A 25,701-nucleotide genomic window follows, 5' to 3' on the forward strand; every position below is an offset into this window, starting at 1 on the left:
CTCTGTCTCTCTCTCTCTCAAAGATAATAAATAAATGTTAAAAAAAATAAATAAACGGTTCCAAAGTTCCTTGTGCGAACCAGTTCATGATAGTCACGTGCAAAGGGTTCTTTGGTGTTACAGACACAGAGAGATCGTGGTCTGCGTGGCCACCCCAGGAAACAGTACGGCTGAGAACGAGAAGGCAACTCAGCCCTGTGCACCCTCCCCTCTTCCCTCCCATTTCAGCCACATCAGGAGAGGAGGGTGCGGCCATAGGAGCTTCCCCGTGGACCCAGCATCTCACTTACAAACTTGCTTTCCAGGTCCCAGCACCAGTAGTCGCTCAGGTACCGGACGAAAAGTCCTCGGAAGAAGTCGATGAGCAGAACGCTGGCCACGGTGAAGAGCATGTCGATGATGGAAAGCTTCAGCATCTCCTGGAACACAGGGGGTCCTTGGGGCCACCTCCTCCTGCAGGGCCCCCAACCTCTGCCAGTCCCCACGCCACCCCCACCCCCCCACCGTGGCGTCTTCGCGTCTGGTGCCTAATGGGCGTTCAACGAATATTTGTTCATCTGAATTTGAATTTTGGTATCTGAGTCCAACCTGACACGAAACCAGGACAGAACCTGAGGTCTGTGGTTCTGAGTCACTGGAGACCACTTGGGGCCAGCGATTCAAGTTCACAGGACAGACAATAACCTGGGGGGTGTGGGGGGGTCGCTGAGAGTCTCTGCATGAGATCCCGTATGGGGAGGCTGAGCCTGGAGCGGATGCCCGGGTTCAGACCTGCCTTCTGCTCTTTACTGTCTGTGTCCACGGGCAAGTACCTTCACCCCTGGAGTCTCAGTTTCCCCGCGTGTGTCTACAAGGAGGGTCACGATAGGGTCTCATGGGGACTAAGCGCTTAACACGGGGCCGGCACGTAGCCAACGCTGCACGGGTCTTTGTGCCGATTGTTACCATCGAATCGGAGAAAATCGGAAACGCTCACTGAACCTGAGTTTCCTTTCCTATAAAACAGAGGTAGTGACCCTTCAGAACGAAGTGATGAATGGCTGTGGAGGGGCTTTACGAGGGACCGAGGGAGCCACCTGGCCGACGTATGTCTCCCAGCACTGGTCTTGAAGACTCTGGGTGTAGATGGCGGTCTTGTTGGCCCCCGCGAGGGGCAAGGGGGGGGTCGGCAGGCCAGCCTCCTCTGGGGTCCACATTCCGCTTCTCCCGAGCCCGGTCCCGGGCCCACGCGTGGCCCATTTCTCCCCTTCAGGGGCCGCACTGGCGGCAGAGAAGACGGCAGACCCCGTCCAGTGGCTCGCGTTACTGCTGGTGGCAGCTTCCTGCGGGGGCGACGGAAGGAAGCAAAAAAGATTGCTGCGTGTTTGTAAATAAGAATCGTAGACACCCAGAACAGCGCTGCTTGGGAATAATCTCCCTCCGCCTCTCTCTTTCTCACTGTGTCTGCCTCCCTGTCCGTCTCCGTCTATCTGTCCACTCTCTCTCTCTAGCTGGGTGGTTGGCCCCTTCAGCCCCGGCCTCCAGACACCGTCCAGGTTAACACCCGGCGCATCTTCTCGCCCCCGCGAGCGCGTCGGGACAGTCGTCACCCCGTGTTACGGAGGAGCAGGCTGAGGCTGACGGGGACGTTCCGGGGCGGTGTGCGGGCGCATCGCGAGTAAGGGACCCGTCCGTGTGGCGCCACGGCCGCTTCTGCCCGTGGGAGCCTTCGGAAGGTGGCGCCGGCCCGAGGCCCCCTCCCCCCTCCCCCCTCCCCCCTCCCCCTTCCCCCACCACGTGGGGCGCCTCACAGGTGCCGCGGGCTTACAAGGGGCGCCGGAGCTGCCCTGGGCGGGGCCGGGAGGGGGGCCCCCTCTGAACTGTCCCCACGCGTGCTCGCGTTCTCCCCAGCGCCTCCGTGGGTCTCACGGCCAGCCTCCCTTCCCGGGATCGTCCCCTGTCGCCGCAGATGCCCGCCTCGTCCCGATGGATGGAGCTCACAGAGGCGGGGCGGCCCGGGCAAGGGAGCAGGAGTCGAGACGCCCCGCTCCCCTCTCTCGGCCGGGTCACTCGCCAGCCATAAGCTCCGGCCTCAGTTTCTTTAGCTTGGAAACGGGGCTAATTCTGCTCTCTTTGCCTTGAGAAGGCCACAGCTGAGTTGAGTGGTGAACGAGACGAATGGAGGGCAAGAGTAAGCGGTGACAATGTCCGCGAGGGTGATGGCCCCTGTGGGTGTGCGTGTGTGTGCGTGTGTGTACACGTGCGCGCATGTGTGAGTACGTGTGTGCATGTGTATGTGTGCGCGCGTGCACGTGTATATCTGTGTGCACGCACATGCATGTGTGTATGCATGTGCATGTGTGCTGGGCGTGTGTGCATGTGTTTGTATGTGCACGTGCAGGCATGTGTGTGCACACATGCATGTGTACATGTGTATGCACGTGCACGCGTGTTTACATGTGTGTATGCATGTGCACGTGTATGTGCCGCACGTGTGTGCATGTGTGCGTGTGTTTGTATGTGTGCGTGCAGGCATGTGTGTGTGCGTATGTGCGTGTGTGCACAAGTGGGCATGCATGCATGTGTGTGTGCATGTGCGCATGTGTTTGTGTGTGTGCGTGCAGGCATGCGTGTGCGTGCATGTGCGTGTGTGCACAAGTGGGCATGCATGCGTGTGTGTGTGCGCGTGTGTGTGTGCATGTGCGCGTACAGGCGTGGCAGCGAGGATGGGACAGGGGCCTCTGCCGAGGATGGCACTCACCTCAGCGCTCATGCTGTTAACTTTGTCCAGGAGAGCGATGATCAGGCTGTAGAGGTTCCCCAGGTACAGCACGAGGACCCTGAAAACACACGCCCACCTGGAGAGAGAGCCCCACACGCAAGTCCGAGGTTCTGGACGTGCCCCACGTGGGAGCGAATCTCACGGTCACCCCGAGACAGTGGCTGCCCCACGCGGTTCCCTTCAGAATCGTATGGGGGTGGGGAATAAAAACTCCAGAGCGCATCCTGCTCAGTCGGTCTGAAGGGGGCCTGGGGACCCCTCAGGCCCCGTCCTGGGGGCAGCATACTAAAGCTGCTAGTGTCGCAGGAAGCGTGTGAGCTCAGGAGGTGGGGCTCTGGAGGGTCGTGTAAATTACGCATCTTTGTGTCCCCATTCCTGGTTCGTAAGGTGATTTTCCAGGCAGGGTCTCATTCGAGACTCCCAACCGGTCAGGCGCGCGCTGAAGGGACAAGTGGATTGCAACACGGGGCCCAGTGAGCGGCTCAGGTCCAGAGTTCTCCAGAGGCAGAACACCACCTGAGCGCCGCAGGGTCTGCTTCCCACACGCGGGTCAGGCCGCCAGCCGCTCGGGGGACTTTGGGCAGCTGTGAGCGGGGGGTCAGCCGGCCACCGATCAGAGACGCGCTCCTGGCCGGGCAAACACGCCCTGGGATCTCCCGGCACACGGCCTGAGCCTTGGCAGACGCGCGTCGGGGACAACGAGGCCAGACAGGCGAGCGATGGGTTCACCAGCTCCTCCCGGGGACCCTGGCTGGCACTTAGGGGGTCACAAAACCGGTACAGGTGCATGAAGAAGAGAAACGGCTTTATCCCGAGGACCAGACTCCAAGCTGATGCTTGGCATCACCCCTCGGTCCTCAAAGCCCCGTTGTTCACAGGTGCAGTTCAGACACGTGGGTGGGAGCCAGCAGGGGGGTCTGGGGCATCACTGCCACCGGCCCTGGCTCGCCCCTCCACTCCCCGCACAGAGGAGCCCTGGATCCCCCCTCGACTCCCCGCACAGAGGAGCCCTGGCTCTCCCTCGACTCCCGGTGCACCCAGCCAGAACCCGTTTGTCTCTGCATTTGGGGCACCCGCACAGGGCAGGACCCTCCGAATATGCTCAGAAGTGCTGCCCGACAGGAGAACAGAGGATTAACACGTGTTTTCCTGGTCCCCCTTTGCTCTGGGCCTCCCCGGGCCCTGGACAAAAGGTGACATGATCTGCTGTGGTGAGTTAATGGGACTAAAACAATATGTCTTGCTCTTATGACCAGAATTAGACCTAATTTGTCTCGGGCAAGTCTCTTGATGACTCTGTTTCTCTAGCTTTGACCGTGAATAACGAGACCGATCTGTAGAATGCGATTGCTGTTAGAACCAATGAAGTAATAGAATTGATCCTCCCCAATGCTTGCTGGTGAGGACAGAGCTGAGGCAGACACTTCTCTCTCTCAGGTCAAGATCGGGGCTGGGCACAGGAGGAGGACCGGGTTTGGGCCGGTTTGGAATCTCATCCTGGAGCCACCCTGGGTGGGGAGGTTTCTGCAGACCCCTTGTGGGCTCTTTCTTTATTTCCTTCCTTCCTTCCTTCCTTCCTTCCTTCCTTCCTCCCTCCCTTCCTTTTCTTTTTCTTTCTTTCCTTCTTTTCTTTCTTTCTTTCTTTCCTTCTTTCTTATTTAATTCCAGTTAGCTAACATATACAACACCCAGCGCTCATCCCAACAGGTGCCCTCCTTAATGCCCATCCCCCATCTAGCCCATCCCCCTACCCCTCTCCAGTGACCCTCAGTTTGTTCTCTGTATTTAAGGGTCTCTTACGGTTTTTAACCCCCTCTCTGTTTTTATCTTACTTTTCTTCCCTTCCCCTATGTTCGTCTGTTAGGTTTCTCGAATTCCACACATGAGTGACTTAGTTTGCTTAGCGTAATACACTCTAGTTCTATCCACGTTGTTGCAAATGGCAAGATTTCCTTCTTTTTGATCGCTGAGTAGTATTCTGTTATATATACCATACACAAAAACAAATTCGAAATGGGTGAAAGACCTAAATGTGAGACAGGACACCATCAAAATCCTACAGGAGAAAACAGGCCGCAGCAACCTCTTACTAGACAATCTCCGGAGACAAGGGAGATAAGAGTGAACTAGTGGGACGTCATCAGAAAAAAAGGCCTCCGGGGCGCCTGGGGGGCTCAGTCGGTTAAGCGTCTGACCCTTGATTTTGGCTCAGGTCACGATCTCACAGTTTGTGGGATTGAGCCCCACATCAGGCTTTGCTCTGACAGCAAGAAGTCTGCTTGGGATTCTCTCTCTGCCCCTCCCCCGCTAACGCACATGTATCCTCTCAAAAGAAATAAACAGTTTTTAAAAAAAGATACAAAAGCTTCCGCACAGCAAAGGAAACAACAAAACTAAAAGGCAACCGACATGGGAGAAGATATTTACAAATAACATATGGGACACAGGGTTAGTATCCAAAATCTATAAAGGACTTGTTGTCAGTCAAGGTGTGAGGGACATGGCCACACCCGCCTGCTCCTTTGCAAATGGCCCCTGGCCACTGTCCTGATGTAACAACCTCGGGGCTGAGCAGAAGCCACAGAGACCTATCCCGCAAGACCCAAACCGTTCACCCTCTGGTCTTTCTGGACAACGTTTGCCACCCCTGAACGAGAGCAACCTTGCCCGAAGCTGGCGGGCGACTGGTTCTGCAGAATGTCACCGAGCGGCACGAGAGACGACGCAGAGGCAGATGTGAGGCGGGGCTGTGTGGCGCCTCCCCGGCCCCGCTCGGCCAATAGTCCCCGCTCCTGGTCTACCGCATGGACGAGGGGACTGCCCTCTGGGGGCCGTGGACTTTTCAGGGAGACGGGGAGAAGCCAACACTAGAAACGGATGTGGGTGCCCTGCCCCCATGGGGACACCCCGTCAGACCCAGCAGCTGCCATGCCTCGGGCCTCCAGCACCCCCAGCCGTCGCGTCCAGCCACCAGCCTCGCACCGCCCTCTCCACCCCTCTCTCCCAGCCTCCTTTTCCTCCTCCTTCCCACTTTCTCTCCTGCGCATCCTGCTTTCCTTGAGAGGCACCCCCGGGGAAGTTCTGTGCTAAGCTTTAAGGGCAGCGAACAAGCTGGGCTCTTGAGGGACGCGGGTCCCCCGTGTGGGGGGCACACGGGTGCCCCCCGCGTGGCATTTCCCACGGGGCTCCCGTACCTTGCCAGCTGAAAACGCAGCGTGGTCCGCGGGTGGTACATCTCCAGGGCGGCGATGAGGTCGAAGGCTGATGGCGCCAGCATGGTGACCAGGGAGACGACCACACTCACCTGCCGAGAGAGCGCGAGCCAGCCCTGAGTCCCCAGTCCCCCCCCGGCCCGGACTCGCGTGCCTCCCGCTGGCCTCCTGGCCTTCCGTGCGGTCGCTGGGCACCCGGAGGGCTGTGCGGTTCCCACGCAGAAACCCTCCCCCAGATCCCTGCCGATTCGATGTTTCGGAGAGGCCCCTGCCACCCTGTCACGGGCTTTACTCCTTTTAGGAGCCGGCTTTAATCTGAGATGCGGACGTTTGCCACCGGGGATTTGTGAGCAGTCCCGCCACGTCTCCCAGTTGCCCTGCTGGTCACTTGGATGGCGGGTGGAGGTGACCCAACTATTACACGCAGGAAAGGGGGGTGCCCACAGGTGATCGGATACGCTTTCTGCACACGGAAGAGTAAATATCTCGAGGGTCACGCCTGGGTCCTGTTTATCTGCCTTTCTGACGACGAAAGAAGGACGTTTAGCTGGTACCCGGGCGGTGTGAGCTAAGGAAAGATGCCATATCTGAATATGCCTTTAAAAACCTGGTCTATCTGCAAACACAGGTAACCCACTTACCTGGCATGAAATAAGAGGCCTGAGAAAACCTGACCTGATGCCGTCTCAGGTTCTGAACGAGGGTCGCTTGAGGAAAACCTAAGAACAGCCTCTCCCCTACGCACTTTGCTCTGTAAATTCCAAGGATGACGCTCGTTTCTACAACAGCAGTCGGTGGGACGGTCTCCACATCTGCCTTTTAGACCTTGGCGGGAAAAGCCAACGGGGTTTGGGAGGCAGCGGCCTTACAACAGATACTAAGAATTAGGAGAGTGGTCGTAACGTTTCTCTCGGCCGCTTCCGTCATGGGAATATTCACATCGACCAAGAGAAGAGACCTTTTAGCAAACAAGCCTGGTTTGGGATTTAGAAATCCCTGTTTGTTAATTTAGAAATACGGAGGGGGCGCCTGGCCGGTCCATCCATTAAGCGGCCAACTTCCGCTCAGGTCATGATCTCACAGTTCGTGGATTCGAGCCCTGCGTCGGGCTCTGTGCTGACAGCTCAGCGCCTGGAGCCTGCTTCGGATTCTGTGTCTCTCTCTCTCTCTGTGCCCCTCCCCTGCTTGTGCTCTCTCTCTCTCTCTCTCTTTCAAAAATAAATAAACGTTAAAAAAAAAAAGACATATAGAAACAACCTAAGTGTTTAAGAGCTGGCGTGTGGTCAGCTATGACAGGTGCCACGGACTGCGATTTGGTCATTAAAGCGAGGCTGCGGGGGATGTCCGTGTCTGGAAACGTGTGTGTGCGAAGAACCACCACGAGAGAGCAGCAAACCACAGTCCGCGAGACCCAAAGGCGAAGAAGGAAACGAACGCTTGCAGGTGACGTTGAATTGGAACCGTTCCCGACAGCGACCAACCAAACCATCCCTCCAGGTCTTGGTGTGGCCCCTGTGGCTCAGAGCCCGTGCAGTCGGTATTCTCGGACAGGGGGACTAGGTTGTCCAGGGGGATATTTCCAGCCCACCTGCCTAAGGAACAGCCGGGAAGGGGAGGGCAGGCTGCTCTGGCATCTCTCCTGGAGGGTGCGTGCGGGGAAGGTGGTGAGTACCTCGTTCTTCTCCCAGAGCGTCAGCTCCTTCTTTGACTGTTCCAGCTTCTGGGACCGGTCCACCACGAAGTAGATGAGGTAGATGCTCCCGGCGAGCGACAGAAGCACCAGGATATTGGCAATAACCCTCAGGCACACGGTCACTGCCCTGCGGGGAGAGGCGAGCGTGAGCATGGGGCGCTGGGCTGCGCTCTGGGCACCGCGTGAACGACGGGACCCACCTCGTGTCGTGTGAACCCCCTGCCCCTGAGGCGTCGGTGCTCTCCCTACCCACCCCCAAACTCCTCCTCTCCTGAGGGATCAACGAGGACTTCTAAGCCCACCCCACTGCCCTCGGGGGGACTCGAGACAAGTCTTGCGAATGTGACACTGTGCACAGGTCCATGCGGTAGGTGATCAGCTGTCTTTCCCTCGAGAACATACGCTCTGAAATGGTTTACTCTTCCTCGCCGTGGTATGCTCAGCTCCTGGAATGGGCCCAGCGCGTATAAACACATCCTAGCTTTTTTCTAGATGATGAACGAGGAATGGAACAGGGGTTTGCTCTTTCCTTGCTAACTCTGGGGGCAAACTCACTGATTCCAACTGCTTCTATATATATATTTCTTATCTTTTTATTAAAAAAAAAATTTTTTTTTTAGTGTTTATTTGTTTTTGAGACAGAGCGAGAGAGACCGAGCATGAGAGGGGAAGAGGCAGAGAAAGGAAGACACAGAATCGGAAGCAGGCTCCAGGCTCCGAGCCGTCAGCACAGAGCCCGACGCGGGGCTCGAACCCATGAACCGTGAGATCGTGACCTGAGCCGAAGTCGGACGCTCGACCGACTGAGCCCCCGAGGCGCCCCAACCAACTGGCTTATTTTGAAGGCGTCTTCTTCCAACTTTGGGGCCAGACTTAGCCTGGGTTTCCCCGCAAACAGAGCATCAGGCAAAGGCCTGTTTGCAAGTACTTTACTCGGGGTGTGATCCCAGGGGATCTGTGGGGGAGACAGGAGGAAGAGCAGCCAGAGGAGGGGACGTGACAGACTTGGCCACAGCTCGCGGCAACGGCAGGGCCTTCTGAGGGGCTTGCGAGCTGTGTCTCAGGTCGGTCTGCCCGGCGAGAAGTAGGGAAGCCTCTGTCATCGCTTTCCTCCCTGCGGGTCAAGGGTGGCTCCCCGAGAGTGAACCCCCGGCGTTGCCCCTAGCCCGTCAGATTCCCGTGCACGCACGCTGGCCGGGGTTCGGTGGGTGCCCCACACTGCAGCCTCAGAGGGGCTGTGGGGGGGGGGCACTGAGCAGCGGGTACCGGTGAGGGGTGAGGGGTGAGGGGTGAGGGGTGAGGGGTGCGAGGGGCCGTGTGCACACAGCTGTGGCGCCCCCACGGCCCTGCCCGCAGCAGGTGCTGGAGGAAGAGGCGTGGCCAAGGAGGACGTGAAGGGCACAGAAGAGGTGTACCAGCCTCTCTGTAAAGCGTAATTCCACCCTCCGGGTGACCTCGGGCTGGTCGCGACACCCCCCTCCACATCAGTGGTGGCCCTTCATCATCTGTACAAGGGGGAAGCTCACCCCCAAGTGATCTGATGAACGTCACCTTGTCTTTCTGTGCAGAACTTTAGATGAAGAGTCAGAACACTGCCGATGGAGGATCTCAGAGAGGGTGAGGTCCGTTCACAGCGTCCTGTGCTTGCTCACCTGCTCCTGTGCCCAGACCACGCTGCCGTCCTGGGTGGGGGCCAACCAGGGCTCCCAGGCCACGCTATGGTCATTGGGTGGGGGGGGCCACCTGTTGGTCCCCGTGCTGACTGCGCCCAACAGTGCACGTGACGGGCACAGGCTGGGGTCGCCAGTCAAAGGTTCACTTCGCCCGTCTCTACCCAATCCTTCCGCGTCCTGTGATAATATCCTGGATATCCCAGAAGGCCTATCGCGGGCCTATTCTCCCCAGGCTTTGGCAGCCGCGGGAGGATTCAGGAGTCGCTTGTGGAAGAGACTTGGGGAACAGGCTTTTCTTGTTGCTGATGTATTTGCTTATCATGATGGGTCGTGCGTCATCTTGCAGTCAGACGCTGCAGTTTTTAAATGTGGGGGACAGCAAAATCACCTGGTAAGAATGTGGATCGTGGTGGCCCACATCCAGACGTTCTAACTCAGGGAATCGGGGTGGGCCCCAAAGTGGTCGGCATGTTTCGTGCCCGGGGGGTGGCTGTGATGGGTGGGTGCTCTCTGCCCTCTGAGAAGTTTCTATGGAGCCCCATTCTCGTTTCACAGGGGAGGAAGTGGAGGCCCGGAAGGGCCAGGGGACCGTCCCGGGTCGTGGGAGCTAAGGACGAAGGGAGAGTAGGCACCCCTCCCCCGCCTCCCTGTGGGGAATCCTTCCCACCTGCTTCCTCAGGGGCTTGCGTGGGCTTGCGCACCTCCCCACATCCACGGCGTGGCTCCGACAGGCTTTCTGCGTCACGGAAACGAATCCAGGGGCTAAAGACCCAGGGAGTATGTCAGAGAGTTGTCCCATGAGGACAGGTCACTGTCCCTTGGGGGATTGGCCCTTCCGTGTCAACTCTCTGGCTAAAGGGCCTCACCTCACCCAGACAGCCCTCAAATCCCAGAGAAGTTCAGATCTGAGCCATCACCTTGGAAGGCTTGTCGACAAGAATTGGATACTATTTGCGTCTTGTGACTTCTGGGATTTGTTGCTCGGGGACCTGGGTGGCGCAGTAGGTTGGGTGTCCGACTTCCGCTCAGGTCGTGATCTCGCGGTTTGTGGGTTCGGGCCCCGCGTCGGGCTCTGGGCTGACGGCTCGGAGCCTGGAGCCTGCTTCCGGTTCTGTCTCCCTCTCCCTCTGCCCCTCCCCCGCTCACGCTCTCTCTCTCTCTTTCTTTCTCTCAAAAATAAATAACCATTAAAAAGAATAAAGTACTCTTTGCTTAATTTAGCAAGCTAGAAATTGGTGCTAAAAATACCTCCTTTATTATCTAAGTAAAAGAACTCTCACACTGTGGCCTGATCGAAGGAGGAAGGAGCCACTCTTGACTACTGCTACTGACCGATTAGATTACAGGCTTCCCACGTGTCACATTACTAGAAAGACGGATTTTAAGAAGGAAGAAGAGGGGCGTCTGGATTGCTCAGTCAGTCAAATGTCCAATTCTTGGTTTCAGCTCAGCCCATGACCTTGCATTTTGTGAGTTCAAGCCCTGCATCGGGCTCCATGCTGACCGTAGGGAACCTGCTTGGGATTCTCTCTCCCTTCTCTCTTTGCCCCTCGCCTGCGCTCTCTCTCTTTCTCTCTGTCTCAAAACAAATAAATAAACTTAAAAATATTTTTAAAAACGAAGAAGAGCTACCTGACGATGTGTGAAAATAAGATATAGATAGTTGGATCATTTTTGTGCCAAATTAAAGTAGCATTTCAACGAATGAAGCATGGGGAGTCTCCATACGTACGGGTTTTTACTTTTCTCCTTCTCCTGTTCTTCCAGGATGGCCTCCTTTAAGGAAAGACACATTCAGTTAGAAGCTTAGCGTTACCATTAATCATAAGTCTTCAGAATTATTTCATGATAAGAAATGATGAGTCAGTATCTGGAACCGCTCTGTGAGACGTTGTTGACATCAGTGCTTTGTATAATCATTAGATGAAAACGGAGGGGCGCCTGGGTGGCTCGGTTGGTTAATTGCCCAACTTTGGCTCAGGTCTGGACCTCGCTGTTCATGAGTTTGAGTCCCGCGTCGGGATCTGTGCTCACAGCTCGGAGCCTGGAGCCTGCATCGGATTCTGTGTCTCCCCTCTCTCTGCCCCTCCCCTGCTTGCACGCTGTCTCTCTCTCTCTCTCAAAAATGAATAAACATTAAAAAATAATTAAATTAAAATAAATGCACATGGGGGCTTGGGGACACGAGGGGGCAGAGCATGTTATTTGATAAATGAAATGATCTAATGGTATTTCCCGAAAGGGGCAGCATTGAGCTGTCGGGTTGCTCAGTAGACCCGAGTCCCTGCGAGCTTCTAACTGCTTCCTCTCCTGAGCTACCGCTAAAGCTCATATCGCCAACACGCGTGCATTTTTTCACTCACAAATTACCTGCAATATGGCGGCAATCCCTTATGCAAATTACCAGCAATGCACCAACTGAAATTTTCGGGGGATGAAATTTAGAAAATTAAAGTAAAGAGTTTTTCAATGCCCCGTTCTGTATTCCATGGGATTGTGGGTGCACGGGGCCGGTCCCCTCGCCGAGGAGGACTCGGACTCTCGCGGAGGCCCAGGGGCTCCGCGGTCAAGGCTGCGGGCGAGGTCGGAGGACCCCTGGCCGCCCTCGGCGCCCCCTGCGCCGCCCCACTCACCCTGATGCTGTTTACGATGGCGGCCGTTTTGCTCTCGGCGGCCTCCGGGTTTCCGATGAGGTAATCCCAGGCACAGAACACCCTCCAGCAGAACGTGTAGTTTTCATTGGAGGCTCTGGCGAGGCTCGTGCGCGAGTTCTTGGCCATCCTGCAAGAGAGGAGCCGGGACGAACATGTGAGGGCAGCGTCAGATGGGCCCCGGCCGCCCCTGGGGGGCACTGGTGGGTCCAGCGCCCCTCTTGTGCAAATGGCATTGGCCACTCTGGTGGCCGGGAGGACACTGAAGGCATGTGTGCCCGGGGCCGGGCAGTGTGACTGTGAAATCAAACTCTCCCTGGAGCTGACCTCGTCGTCCTGCCCACTGAAGGGAGCCTGTCAGGTGCCTCCTGCCCATGACACCCTTGAGATGCCTCTGAAGGCAGGAGCCGCCGTCCCTCTTCCTTCAGACTGAAGGTCAAAGTCCCTCTGCCTTCAGACTGTCTCTGGTGATAAGCTTTTATCTGTTCTCTCTCCACAGTCCTTGTTCCTGAGTTTGCTCTCATCCGTCTCTTAGATTGTAACATCGAGCAAAAGGCCTGTCTTCCAGGTGGGGGTTTTGAGAACCCCCCAGAAGCCAGGTTGGAAAGCTTCTTGCCAAGTGGAGGCCCCTGGGTCACTGTGCACCTCTTTAGGCTTTTGTTTTTTGATGGTGATGGTGATGGTGCCCACGAGGCTGACAGAAGCAGCCGGTGAGCCACGCAGGGTGGGGCCAGGTTCTCCCTGGACTCCCAGCCCGTCAGTCAGTCCGCTGTGTCTGGCCCCAATACAGAAGCTGGGCATGTGAAGGCTGGCAGGGCACCCGGCCGTCCTGGGAGCCAACCCGCCCATTTTAGTAATGAGGCCCAGGGAGGGGAAGTGAGTGGCTGTGGGTCTCGCGGTGGGGACGGTGCGGGACGCCTCACCCCCAGCCACTTTGTCTTCCTCCCACCGTGTCCCCTCTCAGTGATGGACCGGGTGTGCCAACCGCATCATGACGCGGACGAGCCTGTCCCTTACCGAACTCGTAGCTCGGTCACAGGCCGACGTGCGGCCAACGGAGAATGTTTGGCTCTCTGCAAGCTCCGGTCACTTAGACCATCCTGTTCCTATCTCTGTCACCGCACTTACTAAATTGCCTGAAATTACGTTAACTGGTAAGTCTGTGGGATTCTTGTCTCTCCAGACCCAACCCGGAGCCTGGCACAGAGCTGCTGGTTAAAATGAGCACCTCTCTCTTTAGCTTTGGTCCCCCCACCTACAAAGCGGGGACAGTTCTGCCTTAACGTTACACGGTATTGGCCAGCTTGCGATCACATGTATCACTCTTGGCATGTATTTGGAGAAACTGAGCAGCCATACTTTTTTAAGAGGATGATGAAGCTGTAAGCAAACACAGCCATGCCCACCAGGAAGTACGCCAGGGGCAGCCGGTAGCCCACTCTCCCGATCCTTCTCTCCCTGCCGTAATAGCCGTAGAAGAGGACAGAGTACTGTAGATAACCCTGCAAAGAGAGAGCACTCAGCGTCACTTCCGGGCTCCAGAACTATGGCCCCCGTTCAGCCTTCCCTCAAGATGAGAGTGCGACCCAGCCTCCACCTCACCCCCAGGGACCAGACGGTGTCCAGGTCTTCGGCAGACATAACACTCTCCTTGGGGATCGTCTTGCTGTCCGTGCTTCCGAAGGGCTGGCCCGCAATGAGCTGGTGGGAGAGAACAGGACGTCGTGGGATCCTCAGTGAGGGGAGGGGACCAGAAGAAAAGGGGTGGCCGATCCCCACGGCCTGTGAAGGCGTTGCACGTGTGAGATCTCTAGGGGCTGGATTTCTGTTGATTCTCACTGATGGAGAGGTAATCCCGGGTGGGCAGATTTTCTCTTCGCTTGATCAGCTCGCCTGGGTATTCTGTCTCTGGGCTGGACGGGGCTTCTACAGATGGGTTTTTGGGGTCACCGGGTTTCTTTGATGGCACGGAAAATAACCCCATTTACTTTGGGAGGACAAAGGTTAGTTGAGAAGTGGGTTTTATTTGAACAGTGTCTGCACACTGGCCCAGATGCCGAATCTGGCCTGTCACCTCTTTTTGAACAGCCTAAGAGCTAAGAAGCATTTTTGCATTTTTAAATGGTTGGAAAAGAATTAAAAGAAGAATGATATATTGTGACACTTAAGAACGATCTGAAAGTCAAATTTCAGTATCCATAAATAGAATTCGACTGGGGGCGCCTGGGTGGTTCAGTCGGTTGAGCGTCCGACTTCAGCTCAGGTCGTGATCTTGAGGTTCATGGATTCAAGCCCCGCATCAGGGCTCTGTGCTGACAGCTCAGCGCCTGGAGCCTGCTTCGGATTCTGTGTCTCCCTCTCTCTCTGCCCCTCCCCTGCTCACTCTCCCTCTCTCAAAAATAAATAAACATCAAAAAAATTAAAAAAAAAAAAAAGAATTCTACTGGAACACAGCCACACTGTTCATGTGCCATCCGTGGCCACTTTCACACCGCTTGGCAGACAGAAGGGGTGTGACGGGGCCGCGTGGCCCCGCAAAGCCCGAGCTATTTACTAGCTGGCCCTCCACAGAAAAAGTTTGCTTGAATACAAGGATGATGAGGGGAGTCGTGTTATGAAACTGCTCTGACATCTCTTGTTTTTAACGACTGGCATTTTTATCTCTCCTGAACTAGTTCTTACCTCTGGAATGACAATAAAAGCACCTGTCATAATTGTGAGCACAATATTAATTCCAAATAACCATCTCAAGAATATGAAGTAGGAGGCAACACCAGATCCGAAATGACCTAAAGAAAGACAAGATAATAAGAACGATTACAAAAAAAGAAAAAAACCCCAAAAAAACAAAAAACCCAAGACAAACAAACAAAAAACCCCCATACGCACACAAAAACCAAAAACGAAAAAACAAAACAGTATAAACAGGATGAACAATATAAAACCCTCACGGTGCAAAGTTCTCTGTAAGGAACGTTGCAGTTGTTTGTGTATCGGGGCACAGACCAAGAAGGCCAACTGGGGTGTTTCCCCAGAATAGTCATTTACGTGGGTCAAGATGTTCCCTGGTATTTCCAGTTATAAGCACAAAAAAAAAAATCCCTAATTTCATAAGTTCCCTAATGACATATTCATTATGTCATTATACTTCAAATTCATTATGTCAAAATACTTCTGAAATACTCGTCAAATTTACAACATTTCACGTATGTTCAGAAGAACATCAGCATCTTTTGAGGGGAGCCTGGGTGGCTCAGTCGGTTGAGGGTCTGACTCTTGACTTCTACTCAGGTCATAATCCCAGGGTGGTGAGATCGAGTCCCGCATCTGGCTTTGCACTGGGAGCCTGCGTGGGATTCTCTCTCTCCCTCTGTTCCTCTCCCCTGCTCATGTGCTCTCCTTATAAAAATAAAATTAAAAAAACCCAACTCTTTTAAAAAAAGAATCAACATCTTTTGAGAATTTGATATATATATATATGTGTGTATATATATATATATATATATTTCATTTGTTACAGTTTTGAGAATTCCCAGGATTTTTCTTAGAATTCTTTTGTCTTAATTTCAAGATATATAGCAATTGGCTAGATGTTAACATTAGGGGAAACTGGGTAAAGGAATTATAGAAGCTCCTTACAACTTTCCTATATACCTACACTTTCCTACATATTTTATTCTAAATAAAAAGTGTATTCAAAACCTAATTTCTATTAAGAAGATAAGGGTGTGTGTGATTTGTACCATACTTAAAAAAAAAATCCCCTGAATTTGTATTTCAAATTTAGTTTACGTTGGTCACAATAAATAGGAAAACACAAAACATCACAAAGAAAAAAAAAACATTACCTATTCTAGAACACTAAATTAAAATTACTATTAGAGTTTCTGGGGCGCCTGGGTGGCTCAGTCGATTAAGCATCTGACTTCGGCTCAGGTCATGATCTCGCGGTTTGTGAGTTTGAGCCCCGCGTCGGGCTCTGTGCTGACGGCTCGGATCCTGAGGCCTGCTTCAGATTCTGTGTCTCTCTCTCTCTCTCTGCCCCTCCCAGGCTCATGCTCTGTCTCTGTCTCTCAATAATAAATAAACGTTAAAAAATTTTTTTTAATTACCATTAGAGTTTCTAACAAGCTTTTCGTGTGACCCCTCATTAGTATTCTCCACGTATAGATTTTTTGTATAAAATTGGCATCTGTCTACAACATGCATCTTGAGTTATTAATTCTTATCAGCATTTTCTCACGCAAAAAAAAATTCTTCCATGAAATAAATTGTATTGCTTCATCAGCTGAATTTTCCGTAGTTTACTTAACCTCGCCCCACTCCCGGCCATTTCTGACTTTTCACTTGGTGGGGGATTCACTGGGGTGAATAAGTCTGCCATAGACCATTTCTGTCCAAGGTCAGGGCACACTGGGCAAATGCTCTCTGGAGAAAGGGAGTGTGGGGGTCAGGGCAGGTCAGGGGAAAGGGCCAAGCAAGGATACGGTGCTGGAGCTTGGCTTCCGCCGATCCCCCCGGCGGATCCCGGAAGGCAGATTGCACAACACGGTGGGTCGGCCCCACTTGGCCCAAGGAGCTGGACTTCGTCCATCACGGCCTCTGCGCCCTCGGCTGGGGCAGGTGAGGCGTGCCCCGCATCTGGAACAGTGTTGGCCCAGGGCGGCGCTCTGGAGACCTGGGGTGGGGGGTGGGGTGGAGGGGTGGGGGGGGAGGGACAGCCGTGAGTCACAGCATCCACACCCAGAGCTGCTGGGAAGAGTTGGACCAGCCAAGTCGAGAAATCCGGGTGGGGCACCGACTTTGTCCGCCTGGGCTGATTTTGTCGCGGCTCTTGTTTCTTCTGTCGTTAAGGGATGGGGGAGTTTTATCGAAGGGCACAAACAGCATGAAGGTTTTTGCTACAAATTTTAACTTTCCCCCGGAGACGCCTTCCCAGTGGGCAGTCCCGCCCATCACGTGTGCCGGTGCTAAATTCCACTGAAATGCCGAAAATGGGCTTTTCTCCCTTTGACTCTCAGCTCTGCTGTCTCAAGGATGGAGGCTGCCTTTATAGGTGACCAAATGCAGCCCTCTCTTCCTTGATGATTTCCTTCTTCACCTTCGGGATTGGACGGGCTTCTGTCCTGATCCATTCGGAGATCACACGCTCTGTCTTAATTCTTTCGTGGTTTCCCTATTTTATGTTTAATAGCTAATGGGACTTTAAGTGGAGGATCTAACAGAACTCTGTAAGAATCCAGTGTATCTGCAGTGCTGTGCTACAGATTCAAGGGCGGTAGTGTTCCTCGTGTCCTTGAACCCTTTGGTTACGCAAGCTCATGTGCATCGTCAAAAACATTTTTTTTCGACGCGTCTTCTGGGTGGTTTTCTTCCATATACGTTTCACGATCATCTTGTTGAGTACAGAAAATTAAAAAACTGCGTTGAGGTTTTTACCGCAATTGCTGGAAACCTGTAAAGTGACGTTAAGAAGGTCCACATCTTCCAAACATGAAGTCACCTGTGCCTCTCACAAGACTCTTGAGATATGTGGTGGCCCAATTTTACCGCTTCCTTCATTTCAGACCCACTGTTGAGTTTGTTCCTGGCATTGTGTGCTCTGTGTTATGGGTGTGTGTTGTGTGAACGAGTTTAGAATATGTTTTCTAAATGGTGCCACTCACCCCTAAGAAAATGCAGATTTCTGAGTTTTGGTTTGGCAAACGCTCACATCAACCTTGTGCAGTTTTCCACCTGCTCCTTCTGGGTCTGTGTCGGGTCCGAGTCACGAACGACCCGTGAGCCGCAGCGAATGTGGGACAGCTGTCGTCCGGGGAAGCGGCGGACAGATGCCTTCCGTCTCCACCGTCCCGCGTCCAGCCCGGCGCCTCACCACGCGCAGGGCGAGGACCAGGACACGGAGCCCCTTCTTGGGCCACGCTGTCGTCTGGCCACTGGCAGGGCCTCCCCGCTGCCCCCCCCCCCCCCCCCGAGCGCCCACACTTACTCTCGATTTTCTTTATCCTCATTTCCCAGGGGATGAAGGTGACCATGAAGTTACAGGCCCCGCGAGCAAATTTCCGCCAGAGCTGGAAAGGAGGGAGCAGGGTTAGCGGGCCTCGCATTTGTCAGGATGGCAGTGACATCGTGACGCTAAGGTCCCTGGTGGAGGAGAGGTTCCCAGACACGCCTGTGATTATGACGTCATAGGACTTGAGGCCACACTAGGACCAGAGCAGCCCCTGTCCGCTCTTGGTAGGGTGACGACACCTGCTTGGGACCTGAGCTGCGGCGTCTGTATCGACGTGCGTATGGTCCAGGGTCACAGGCTGCCTTATTCCTACCGTTCCCGCCCTGGGGACTAGTGGAAATCCCTTGAGGAGTGATGTCCACTCTGAGGTTGGGGCCCAGGAGTCCGCATGGCCAGCAAACTGCCCCGATGACCACAATCCCCCGCTTGGGGGATGAGAGTCTAGAACATACGGCGGGCAGGGCTCGTGCTCTGCCCGCCGTGTGCCACCTGTCCCGCACCTGTGCCGGTCTCCTGCCCTCTCTCCTGGCAGAGGCCACCAGCGGGGAGATCTGCAAATTCGTCTTGTGTGTTTAAGAGGCAACTGCCAAGAGTTCAAGCTCTCTCTCTCTTTTTTTTCTCCTCTCTCTCTTTCCTCTGAGGAGAACAAAGCACAGCGCGCCGGGACTCCGGCCGCTCCCTCACAATGTTGGCAGGCTGTCCATTTTAACACACAAACAATTCGGGCTTGTGTTGGAAGCAAATGACATCACCGCGGAAAGAAGGGCTCCAAATGCAATTATAGGATTCTGAAGTCTGAGACAGCGCGCGGTCCTGATGCTTGAACGCACGATCGTGCCGTTCGGGTTGTGCCTGCCAAGGCCAGACACGCGAAACGCAAATCTGTTCGAGTTTCACCAGACGTTGTAATTGTTGGTCTTCTGTTCGTGACCCAAGACGCAGCTCAGACCTAACCACGCCCGTGATGCGTCCGCACAGGGTCTCTGGAGAGAGGCAGACCCTGCTCCCTGCAAACTTCCCGGCCATCGACATTCTCGTCATGCTCAGCTCATCCTACCTCGTGCTGCCCTTCTGGTTTTTTTTTTTCCCATGGCTTATGTCCTTTGGCACGGAGGCGAAGACCAAAGCTTTCGCTCTGTTGTCCCTGCAGCAGGCAGAGGCAGGGTGCTCACACATCCTCGGGGGAGGGTTTGGTGTTGGAAAGCATCTGAGTCTCTGGCCCGCGGTGAAGTCCTGCGGTGTAAGCAGCCCTGGAGGAGGGCCCCAGACCTGATGCCGGCTCCAGTTCAACCGCTACCCTACCGCGCGCTCCTGGGAAAGGCGTTTTCTTTCAAGGTCCTCATCGGTCCAAGAAGTGGGCTTTGATCAGTGGTATTCAGAGTTACTCTTCCAATGAGAATTTCAGTGCATGACAGACTAACGCAGAGCAATTTTTCTAAGTGGGAGATGCAAAACCTCCCCCCCCCCCCGCCTCTGGAGCTCATGTGACAAGTCAGGGGCCCCGAACTCAGCTTCAAGGCCGCCAGACCCTCAATGCTCATTCTGGGGACGACGGTCTGCCCTAGCCTCCTAAAGGAGCTTCCTTGAAACATGTGATTTGTTATGACCAAGATTCCATAAGGCATGGGAAAAAACACCTGATTCTCTGATGATTTGCATCAAATCTCCATGGAAAGCCTGAAACTCCGAAATGATTTGAGATTTTAAGAGCAGAGGAAAAACAAAACAAAGCAAAACCAGGAGCCAGACTTGGAAGAAATGGGTCTTAATTGTGGGCCTGGGTTACTGAGTCTGGTAAGACTCCGTACCAAATAAGCTCATTCTTTCCTCTTTGGGAAGTCTTGTAAGTTCACCTGGAATAAGTGCGTTCTAACCACACGAATGCTAGTTTATGAAAAACGCATTCATCCAGAGCACGTCCTGAGCACTGTGTGTGTTTCTAGTACAGCGGATGCAAGTCGACAAGACACGTAAGACGTCAGCTGGCACCGAGCTTGCATCCAGGTAGACGGAAGGCAACGAAAGAGTCAACGCCACCGTGGGACGTGGTCCATTAGGACTGGAGGAGAGAGCTCTTTTAAACAAGGGGGTCAGGAAAGGTCTGTCTGCAGAGGTCATACTTGAGCTGAGACTTGAATGAAAAGAAATCAATACTTCAGAAAATAAGAAATCGGTAGAGGAGCTCTCTAGGAGGGCAGGACAGCACGCAATCCGCGAGTTAGCACGTGCTGGACATTTTACAGCAGAGGATGGAAGTGGGGAGGTGGGGTAGATCCAACAGGTAGGCAATGGCGAGATCAGCTGGGTCATGGGAAGGAGTGAGATTTAACTCTAAGTGTAATGAGTTCCTATCTGTCTCTCTGTCTGTCTATCTATCTATCTATCATCTCTCCATCATCTGTCCATCCATCCACCCATCTATTTATCTATATCTATCTATCTATCTATCTATCTATCTATGTTTTAAGTAAGGAAACAGTTTAAACAGTTTAAGTAAACAGTTTACTGTTTCAAGGATTGCCCGGGCTCCTGCACGGAGGAGAGTGGGTTATAGGGGGACGTGTGCGAAAGCAGTAGGGCCTTCCAGGAGGCCAATCAGCCTATATACCATCATAGGCAGGTGCCAAATCATGCCATGCAGGCTCTAGGGAAGGGTGACCTCCCTGGTGGGTATTGCGTGAAAAACAAAGGACGTACAATATTAGAACCAGAAGGAATCTTGAGAATCACACGTGAAAACCAAAGTCAGAGCAGGGAAAACCAAAGTCAGAGCAGGAGGGTGTCCTCCCTCCTGCCGCAGTGACTTCTCGGGTCCCGGAGGCCCCACCCACTCAGACCTTGCTTCCGTAAGAAACAGGGACACCTGCTGGCACTGAAGGAGGACTGCCTGTAAGCAGGCTCAGGTGGAGACCCAGGGGGGCGAGGACACAGGCCGGACACCGGGGAGGGCCCCCCAGGACGCCTTGTGCTCTGCAGCCGGGACTCCCAGGACAGGACAGGGTGGAGCCCCTGGGAGTGGTGACCGGATCTCAGTGCCGGGAGTCACGGGAGAATGGGTAGCCCGTGACACAAAACGTACTGTTTGGAAAACAGTCGCATCTTCGTCGGACAAACCAAGGACTACAAACAGATGGGCTGCGGGCTGGATGGCTTCTGTTTTCTCTCCGCGGCAGCTGGAGTGGGTGCTGGTCCTCCGTGGTTCATGTCAAAATTTCCAGTGTAAAAAATTATAGGGGCTTCTGCGCGGCTCCGTCGGTTAAGCGGCCGACTCTTGATTTCGGCTCAGGTCATGATCTCACGGTTGTGAGTTCGAGGCCCACCTTGAGCTCTGTGCTGACAGTGCAGAGGCTACTTTGGGATTCTTTCTCCCTCTCTGCCCCTCCCCCACTCCCACTCTCTCTCTCTCTCAAAATAAAAAAAAGAAATGCACGCAAAAAGGTGGAGGAATGTTGTTCCGAACAGGGAGGGGAGGAACCAAAGCGTGAAGAAGACACGCGAAAGGGGGACCTGTCTTTGACACTTTACTGCACCCCCCAGAAGGCGGAAGTGACCCAGTCGGGACATGACCCCAGGGCCTGGGACAAAGCGTGGCACGTGGATTAAACTGAACTGGATCGAACCCCTTTCTGCAGGGCCGTTGCTCCTACGAAGGTGCCACCGAGCGCCTTTGGGCAGCCCGTCTCTAGGTGAGGCTGTGAATTCTGGTTCTCCTCATTCTGGAAACCCTGCGTCTAGTGAGTCAGCCCCTGGTCGAATTGCACCTTTAACCCTTACTGATGTCACGGTGACTAAAAGCTGCCGTGCTTTTCACTCATATATATTACAGGTTGTCTGAATAGGACCTTCTAGTATTTTCCGAGAGACTTCCCACTGCATCGCAGGCCATCTGTTTAGGGAAAATGAGGAAGCCGGGCGGCACAAATGCTCAGCCTTAAAAAGATAATTTTGTTAAATGTACTTATTGCATGAGCCCCATCATCGCCTGACAGGCATAAGCACTCAGGGGTAATTTTTGTCCTGGGACTAGATTAGAGTTTTCAGGCACAGTCTGTGCAAAGGAAGAAGAAAGCCGAGGCAGAGCCTTGAGGACCCTTTGCGACTTTATCTAATGTTTCAGTTAAGTAAAATTCAGGACCAGCTTTAAGGAAAAAAATTTTTTTTACATTTATTTATTTTTGAGACAGAGAGAGACAGAGCACAAGCGGGGGAGGGGCAGAGAGGGAGGGAGACACAGAATCCGAAGCGGGTTCCAGGCTCCGAGCTGTCGGCACAGAGCCCGACGCGGGGCTCGAACCCACCAACTGTGAGGTCGTGACCCGAGCCGAAGTTGGACGCCCAACTGACGGAGCTACCCAGGTGCTCCGTGACCAGCTTTTATTGAAACTTCATTAAGGATTTTGTTGGTTTGTTTCAGAGAATCTGAAAAGAGTGCATTTGTCAGCTCTTATCTGTTAAAATATAACCAACTTAAAAAAATACAATATCCAATATTGGCAAAAATATGAAGGCAGTAAAACTTGTCATGCATGGCAAGGTGAACTATCAAGGGTTTTGGAAAATAATTTATTAATATTTATCAAGAGCCAGAGCACCTGGATGGCTCAGTGGGTTAAGTGTCCAACTCTTGATTTCAGCTCAGGTCATGATCACACGGTTTGTGAGTTCAAGCCCTGCACGGGGCTCTGTGCTGACAGTGCGGGGCCTGCTTGGGACTCTCTCCCTCTCTCTCTCTGCCCCTTCCCTGCTCACACGCTTTTTCTCTCTCTCAAAGTAAATAAATAAACTTTAGGAAAAAAAAATACCTATCAAGAGCCAAAAAACAAATTTTACTTTTCTACAATGATTATAGTTCTGGCATTTATCCCAGGAAAGGGATTTTAAAGGGTAGAAAAAGCACTGTGTGCAAAGATAGTCTTTGCAGGGTTATTAATAATAATGAAAAATTAAAGGCAATTTAAATATACACCAGCAGACAAATAACAAATTAAGTTAATTTACCAGCAGACAAATAACCAATTGAGCTAATGTACTTGTCTGTCACGGGAGACAACATGTGTAAAACGTTCAGAGCAACGCGGAAAAATCCTTGTGTTATGGGCTTAAGTGAAAAAACGTTTGTACACTGTGATTACTCTGTGTGAAAATTATAGACTCAGTGACTGCAATGTGAGCTCCAGAAAAAGATACTATATACGAGGATGATTTTTTTCTTTGGCTTCTGAACATTTATGGGAATGATCGCAATGTCTCTCTAAACAGATCATTGCAATTAGATACTGAAGTTTAGCTTTAAGGGGCTGAATGGGAAAAATAACAAACAAAAAACATAGCACTGAGTTCTCAAATAAGCGCTGGGATAGGTCTATAACGTTCCCATTACAAGACACGCTGTAAATAAAACTTACACGTACGGGAGGGAGTAAGTCAGGAAAAATGCTAGGCAAAATGCTAGATCATTCTCTCGAGGGAAGATAGCCTTTCTGGGATGAGTCAGGTTTACCCAGGGTCATGTACAAATGGTGAGTGATGGCCCCAGGGACTAAAGTCCAAGTTCTGGGACATGCAGACCCTCCAGGGACCAGCATCGCTCTACGGCTGTAACGACCGATGCGCACAGCCGATGTATAATGGCAAGCACAATGTCACGCACCTTCCTGGCCCCGAGGCCACAGGGAGGGGTGGGATCGCCATGCGTACACGCTCTCACCTCTGCACCTGCCGCTTGGTATCCTCGGGTCCTGGTCAGCCTCCCTTCGAACTTCAGCACAATCTCCTTCGCTCGCCTGAGACAAGAGAGCGATGACAGTGAGCACAATTTTGGCACCGCTGGAATCGTGGCGAAACGTGTGAAAGTGTGACAGGAGCAGGTGGCCAAACGTGAGGGACAAGATACTGTGGCAGGGAGCCGGCTATGAAAGTACGCAAACCGTTCATTTCCTGGCTTCCAGCGACCAGAGGGCTCCCTTACCAAATATATTCCGGGAAAACAAAACAAAACAAAACAAAACAAAACAATTTAAAAGGACACATTTACAGAAAATGATGAGTTAATGCCCAAATGAGTTGCAACTGAATTTCTTTTTTTTTAACATTTTTTAAAAAAATTCACCTATTTTGAGAGAGCGAGCGCGTGAGCAGGGGAGGGGCAGAGAGAGAGGCAGAGAGAGAATCCCAAGCAGGCTCCAGGCTGTCGGTTCAGAGCCTGGCATGGGGCTCGAACTCAGGAACCGCAAGATCACGACCTGAGCCGAGATCAAGAGTTGGACGCTTAATGGGCGGTACCCCCCTGGGCGCCCTACAACTGAATTTCTTAAAGCCCTCCCCTGATTCCGGTTGTTGTCCGGGAACCGTGAGTGTTGGAAGTCCCGGCAGCGGGTGCTAGCACCTCGGCCCCTCACTTAACCTCGGCGGCCGCTCCCTGCAGCCCTCGCGTCTGGAATTGAAGGTCAGACCTAGTTTCGGAGAGCCCGCTTCAGGGAGGGGGTCGTGGGTGTCTGGTCACCGCTGCGTCTTCCCTCCCGCAAACAAACTACTGACACACGCTGACCGGTGTGGTGGGTTGACCCGATGTCTCCACCTACATGATTCATCCCTGCAGTGGACCGAAGTCCCCGGGATGGACGGTCAAACCCACACCTAAATGAACAGCGGGGTTAGACAATCCCCGTTGGCGCTAATGGGGCGGACGGGAGTTGAGGACTCTTGGGGATGAAGGTCACCTTCGAGGCCACCTCGTCTGACGCTGGGCTGATGACACCCTCGTTATCCATGACCAGCCCCCTCCCCTTGACTGTGCTCGGTGCCTCTTCAGAGCCCCTCGACCTTCAGTCTGCCCGGCTCGCTGGTGAGGAAGGTCTCGCACACGCCTCTCAACAGCCGTTTAGCGGCCCCCTCCCCGGTCCTGAGTCCCTCCCTGAGACCCCAGGAACTAGCTGACTCCCTTTTCCGAGCGAAACGTGACCGAACTGGAGCGTTTGCTGGGATCTGGAGCCCGGTGCCCTCGTTGGGATCACCCCATCAGCCCGGCCCCGCCAGCCAATGCCCTGGCTTCATTCCTGTCAGGACCAGAAATGCAAGCAAGGGTGAGGGTTGACGCCCTGCCCTGCAGAGCACTTAAAAGATAGAGGCCTGTACAAGTGACATCATTTATCTCATCTAATCATTTATCATTTTCTTCCTGCAGACATTTCCTGCACACTTCGTTGGGGCAAGCAGACTGGGGCACACAGGCGCGTGAAACGGAGTTGTTGTCCCGGAAGGCCCCCCCTCTCTAATAGCGTGAAAGAGACCGAAAGCCACAGTAACGGAGGGCGACAGGGTGGGCCGGGCACTCAGGAACCAGGGGGGACCGAGCTAGCCTGGCCCCGTTAGGGCGCCGGCCGCTGGCTCCCCTGCGAGGTGAAAAGACCCATCCTCCCCGACAGGTGGCTGTTGCCCCAGACCCAGCCGGGACCCCTGCCCTTTTCTGCGTCCGCCTCGCTCCCTGGGTCCCCACGCGGTCAGGCTTTGGTGGCCTCTGTGCTTTCCAGACGCCTCAGCGGGTCCAATTAGGGAGGCATGCATCGCTCTGGTAGCTCCTGAAGGTGACGAGGGAGGAGACGCGCGGGTCCAGGGGATGATCTATGGAGGTGCTCAGAGGACCAGCCCGTCTGAGAGCCGGACCGCCTCCGCCCAAGGCAGCGCCGTGTGGCCCGGCCG

At 53.7% G+C, this 25,701-nt stretch overlaps 1 protein-coding gene across 1 annotated transcript in view; it reads right to left on the minus strand.

Annotated features, from left to right (window-relative positions):
• Positions 1-25,701, minus strand: part of TMC3 (transmembrane channel like 3) — a 40,691-nt gene that overhangs the window by 11,859 nt on the left and 3,131 nt on the right. The window contains exons 3-14 of the mRNA XM_040493492.1: positions 23,711-23,786; positions 17,980-18,061; positions 14,673-14,779; positions 13,593-13,691; positions 13,350-13,492; positions 11,973-12,120; positions 11,072-11,115; positions 7,646-7,793; positions 5,956-6,065; positions 2,741-2,819; positions 1,077-1,322; positions 291-419 (exon numbers count right to left, since the gene is read on the minus strand). Of these exons, the coding sequence (XP_040349426.1) occupies positions 291-419; positions 1,077-1,322; positions 2,741-2,819; positions 5,956-6,065; positions 7,646-7,793; positions 11,072-11,115; positions 11,973-12,120; positions 13,350-13,492; positions 13,593-13,691; positions 14,673-14,779; positions 17,980-18,061; positions 23,711-23,786 (1,411 nt within the window). The remainder of the gene's footprint in view (positions 1-290; positions 420-1,076; positions 1,323-2,740; positions 2,820-5,955; positions 6,066-7,645; positions 7,794-11,071; positions 11,116-11,972; positions 12,121-13,349; positions 13,493-13,592; positions 13,692-14,672; positions 14,780-17,979; positions 18,062-23,710; positions 23,787-25,701) is intronic.

Source organism: Herpailurus yagouaroundi, unplaced genomic scaffold (assembly GCF_014898765.1).
Source record: "Herpailurus yagouaroundi ecotype Mexico unplaced genomic scaffold, PumYag 185, whole genome shotgun sequence".
Lineage (NCBI taxonomy): Eukaryota > Metazoa > Chordata > Mammalia > Carnivora > Felidae > Herpailurus > Herpailurus yagouaroundi.